General features: G+C 48.3%; 1 protein-coding gene across 2 annotated transcripts; it reads left to right on the forward strand.

Annotated features, from left to right (window-relative positions):
- Positions 1 to 218: 218 nt before the first annotated feature.
- On the forward strand, positions 219 to 4720 carry LOC101947804 (olfactory receptor 10A7-like). Of its 2 annotated transcripts, XM_065565601.1 has the most exons (2): positions 219 to 234; positions 3777 to 4720. In XM_065565601.1, the coding sequence occupies exons 1-2, from the start codon at positions 219 to 221 to the stop codon at positions 4718 to 4720; spliced, it is 960 nt and encodes a 319-aa protein (XP_065421673.1). The 2 variants fall into 2 exon arrangements, with proteins under 2 accessions (XP_065421673.1, XP_005284284.2); XM_005284227.4 differs by lacking the exon at positions 219 to 234 and having other exon boundaries at positions 3761 to 4720.
- The last annotated feature ends 560 nt before the right edge of the window (positions 4721 to 5280 follow it).

Genomic DNA, 5280 nt, shown 5'->3' on the forward strand with positions numbered 1-5280 from the left:
GAACTGCCTGCCCCAGACAGCCCTGCAGGGTGGTAGGAACTAGGTGCACAAGACAGTGTGTGCAGGTCCTACTCTCAGTGTGTGTTTCTACACTTATCACATACCAGAACACAGCTGCACGGATGCAGTGCTTCAGTGTAGCCACTCGCTGCAGTGACGGCCGGGGTCCTTCCATCTGCATCGGTAATTGACCACTCTGAGAGATAGCCACTCCCTGGATGGAAGAACTCTTCTGTCCACCCAGTGCTGTCTACACAGCGGGCTAGAGCAGCCAAGCTACATCACGATGGGGTGTGGAGTTTTCACACCCCTGAGTGATGTGCCTTGATTGGTCACACCTTTTAGTGTACAACAGGCCAGGAGAAGAAAACTCACAAGATCTCAACCAGAGATGAATAAGATCCAAGAGAGAGAACAACTGATCTGTGTGTGACCGTCGAATCGTGGAAGTCAATGAATGGCTACGCAGGTGGTGTCGGAGAGAAGGCTTTGGATTCTTCGACCATGGGATGGTGTTCCAAGAAGAAGGAGTGCTAGGCAGAGACGGGCTCCACCTAACGAAGAGAGGGAAGAGCATCTTCGCCAGCAGGCTGGCTAACCTAGTGAGGAGGGCTTTAAACTAGGTTCACCGGGGGAAGGAGACCAAAGCCCTGAGGTAAGTGGGGAAATGGGATCCTGGGAGGAAGCACAAGCAGGAGAGCGCAAGAGGGGAGGACTCCTGTCTCATGCTGAGAAAGAGGGACGATCCATGAGTTATCTTAAGTGCCTATACACAAATGCAAGAAGCCTGGGAAACAAGCAGGGAGAACTGGAAATCCTGGCACAGTCAGGGAACTATGATGTGATTGGAATAACAGAGACTTGGTGGGATAACTCACATGACTGGAGTACTGTCATGGATGGATATAAACTGTTCAGGAAGGACAGGCAGGGCAGAAAAGGTGGGGGAGTTGCGTTGTATGTAAGAGAGGAGTATGACTGCTCAGAGCTCCGGTATGAAACTGCAGAAAAACCTGAGAGTCTCTGGATAAAGTTGAGAAGTGTGAGCAACAAGGGTGATGTCGTGGTTGGAGTCTGCTATAGACCACCAGACCAGGGGGATGAGGTGGACGAGGCTTTCTTCTGGCAACTAGCAGAAGTTGCTAGATCGCAGGCCCTGGTTCTCATGGGAGACTTTAATCACCCTGATATCTGCTGGGAGAGCAATACAGCGGTGCACAGGCAATCCAGGAAATTTTTGGAGAGTGTAGGGGACAATTTCCTGGTGCAAGTGATGGAGGAACCAACTAGGGGCAAAGCTTTTCTTGACCTGCTACTCACAAACAGAGAAGAACTAGTAGGGGAAGCAAAAGTGGATGGGAACCTGGGAGGCAGTGACCATGAGATGGTCGAGTTCAGGATCCTGACACAAGGAAGAAAGGAGAGCAGCAGAATACGGACCCTGGACTTCAGAAAAGCAGACTTTGACTCCCTCAGGGAACAGATGGGCAGGATCCCCTGGGAGAATAAAATGAAGGGAAAAGGGGTCCAGGAGAGCTGGCTGTATTTTAAAGAATCCTTATTGAGGTTGCAGGAACAAACCATCCGGATGTGTAGAAAGAATAGTAAATATGGCAGGCGACCAGCTTGGCTAAACAGTGAAATCCTTGCTGATCTTAAACCCAAAAAAGAAGCTTACAAGAAGTGGAAGATTGGACAAATGACCAGGGTGGAGTATAAAAATATTGCTCAGGCGTGCAGGAGTGAAATCAGGAAGGCCAAATCACACTTGGAGTTGCAGTTAGCAAGAGATGTTAAGAGTAACAAGAAGGGTTTTTTCAGGTATGTTAGCAACAAGAAGAAAATGAAGGAAAGTGTGGGCCCCTTACTGAATGAGGGAGGCAACCTAGTGACCGAGGATGTGGAAAAAGCTAATGTACTCAATGATTTTTTTGCCTCTGTCTTCACGAACAAGGTCAGCTCCCAGACTGCTGCACTGGGCAATACAGCATGGGGAGAAGGTGACCAACCCTCTGTGGAGAAAGAAGTGGTTCGGGACTATTTAGAAAAACTGGACGTGCACAAGTCCATGGGGCCGGATGCGCTGCATCCGAGGGTGCTAAAGGAATTGGCGGGTGAGATTGCAGAGCCATTAGCCATTATTTTTGAAAACTCATGGCGATCGGGGGAGGTCCCAGATGACTGGAAAAAGGCTAATGTAGTGCCCATCTTTAAAAAAGGGAAGAAGGAGGATCCGGGGAACTACAGGCCAGTCAGCCTCACCTCAGTCCCTGGAAAAATCATGGAGCAGGTCCTCAAGGAATCAATTATGAAACATTTAGAGGAGAGGAAAGTGATCAGGAACAGTCAGCATGGATTCACGAAGGGGAAGTCGTGCCTGACTAACCTAATTGCCTTCTATGATGAGATAACTGGCTCTGTGGATGAGGGGAAAGCAGTGGATGTGTTATTCCTTGACTTTAGCAAAGCTTTTGATACGGTCTCTCACAGTATTCTTGCCGCCAAGTTAAAGAAGTATGGGCTGGATGAATGGACTGTAAGGTGGATAGAAAGCTGGCTAGATCGTCGGGCTCAACGGGTAGTGATCAATGGCTCCATGTCTAGTTGGCAGCCGGTTTCAAGCGGAGTGCCCCAAGGGTCGGTCCTGGGGCCGGTTTTGTTTAATATCTTTATTAATGATCTGGAGGATGGTGTGGACTGCACTCTCAGCAAGTTTGCAGATGACACTAAACTAGGAGGCGTGGTAGATACACTAGAGGGTAGGGATCGGATACAGAGGGACCTAGACAAATTAGAAGATTGGGCCGAAAAAAACCTGATGAGGTTCAACAAGGACAAGTGCAGAGTCCTGCACTTAGGACGGAAGAATCCCATGCACTGCTACAGACTAGGGACCGAATGGCTAGGTAGCAGTTCTGCAGAAAAGGACCTAGAGGTCACAGTGGACGAGAAGCTGGATATGAGTCAACAGTGTGCTCTTGTTGCCAAGAAGGCTTACGGCATTTTGGGCTGTATAAGTAGGGGCATTGCCAGCAGATCGAGGGACGTGATCGTTCCCCTTTATTCGACATTGGTGAGGCCTCATCTGGAATACTGTGTCCAGTTTTGGGCCCCACACTACAAGAAGGATGTGGAAAAATTGGAAAGAGTCCAACGGAGGGCAACAAAAATGATTAGGGGTCTGGAGCACATGACTTATGAGGAGAGGCTGAGGGAACTGGGATTGTTTAGTCTCCAGAAGAGAAGAATGATGGGGGATTTGATAGCAGCCTTCAACTACCTGAAGGGGGGTTCCAAAGAGGATGGAGCTCGGCTGTTCTCAGTGGTGGCAGACGACAGAACAAGGAGCAATGGTCTCAAGTTGCAGTGGGGGAGGTCCAGGTTGGATATCAGGAAAAACTATTTCACTAGGAGGGTGGTGAAACACTGGAATGCGTTACCTAGGGAGGTGGTGGAGTCTCCTTCCTTGGAGGTTTTTAAGGCCCGGCTTGACAAAGCCCTGGCTGGGATGATTTAGCTGGGAATTGGTCCTGCTTTGAGCAGGGGGTTGGACTAGATGACCTCTTGAGGTCCCCTCCAACTCTGATATTCTATGATTCTTTGATTCTATTCAGAGAGATGAGAGAGGGGATGGGGCGAATCTCATTGTTTATCTATCTATCTATCTATCTATCTATCTATCTATCTATCTATCTATCTATCTATCTATCTATCTATGTGATACCATGCAAACCTCTGAGGTATCTAAATACCTATTTGGCCTCCACAGGAGAGAGCTATGGAGAGAAACCTAACTGCAGTGACAGAGTTTATCTTTCTGGGCTTCTCAGACCTCAAGGATCTGCAGCCCCTTCTCTTCGTCCTAGTCTTACTCATCTACCTCATCACCCTGATCGGAAATGGCCTCATAATCACTGTCACAGTGGCTGACCTGGCCCTCCACACCCCCATGTATTTCTTCCTCAGAAACTTGTCAGTCTTGGAGATCTGCTACACCTCGGTCATCATCCCTAAGACCTTGACCAACCTGCTGTCAGAGCAGCAGACTATCTCTTTCCTAGGCTGTGTAATCCAGATGTACTTCTTCATTTTCTTTGGCAGCACAGAGTGTGGTCTGCTGGCCATTATGTCCTATGACCGGTACGTCGCTATATGCAACCCCATGCGTTACTCACTCATCATGAACAGAAAGGTTACCCTTAGCTTGGCAGCTGCAGTGTGGATTGCCGGTAGCATGGTGGCATGTGAGCAAACTGTGGCCATATTCACCTTACCCTTCTGCAGGTCAAATAAAATCAATCATTTCTTCTGCGACGTCCTCCCAATACTTCGATTGGTGAGCACTGACACATCCTTCATCAAGGCCATTCTTGCCTTCCTCACTGTGGTAGTCATAGTCCTCCCCTTCCTCTTGATCATCGCCTCCTATACCAGCATCATCCGCACAATCCTGAAGATGAGCTCAGGCGAAGGGAGACGCAAAGCCTTCTCCACCTGCTCCTCACACCTGATCACAGTCACCTTGTTCTATGGAAGCACCTTCGTCACCTACATGAGGCCCAGTTCCAATGGCTCTGTGGACATCGATCGAGCAATTTCCCTCTTCTATACGATCATCACTCCGACATTCAACCCCATCATATACAGCCTGAGGAACAAAGAAGTGAAGGAAGCTCTGAGGAAACTCTTGGGCAGGAGTAAGATTTCTTTGTTTTCATAAAAAATTGTTTGTTTTCCTGATCATTGAGCCACATGGAAAGGTCTCAACTTGGGGGGTGTCACAAAGGGGAAAACGTCTGTGTCATTGTTTAGAAATGTTGTATCTGATTTGTTTTCCCTTTTCAAGTTCATATTGCCATCTAACTCAATGAATAAAGTCAAATCAAAGGAGGTTGTAAAGTGAGCTGGTAAGGAAGCCATCAGGGGAAAACAACCACTCAGATAAGTCAGTTTCTGATCTACCCTTTTCAGGGGGTGAAGACAACAATATCTGGTTCATCAGTTGGGGGAAGAGCCTACCTGGCTCGCATCATCTTGGTTAAGTTTTTTTTTAACTTTCCAAGGCTAAGGCTGAGATAAAAAGACGCTGATGGTTTGAAAAGGAAGTGGTCAACTCTCCTGGAAGCTGACAGGAAAACGGTCCACCCAGGGAGGAGTAACCCAGAGACTCAGTCAGAGAATGATAGGATGGCAGGGTTCCCACCTCAGAGAGAAGTGGAGGCATGAGCTAGCAACATAAAAGGCATGCTCTCGGGGAACTGGGGAAGGGTCTCAGAAGGG

This window comes from Chrysemys picta, chromosome 13 (assembly GCF_011386835.1).
Source record: "Chrysemys picta bellii isolate R12L10 chromosome 13, ASM1138683v2, whole genome shotgun sequence".
Lineage (NCBI taxonomy): Eukaryota > Metazoa > Chordata > Testudines > Emydidae > Chrysemys > Chrysemys picta.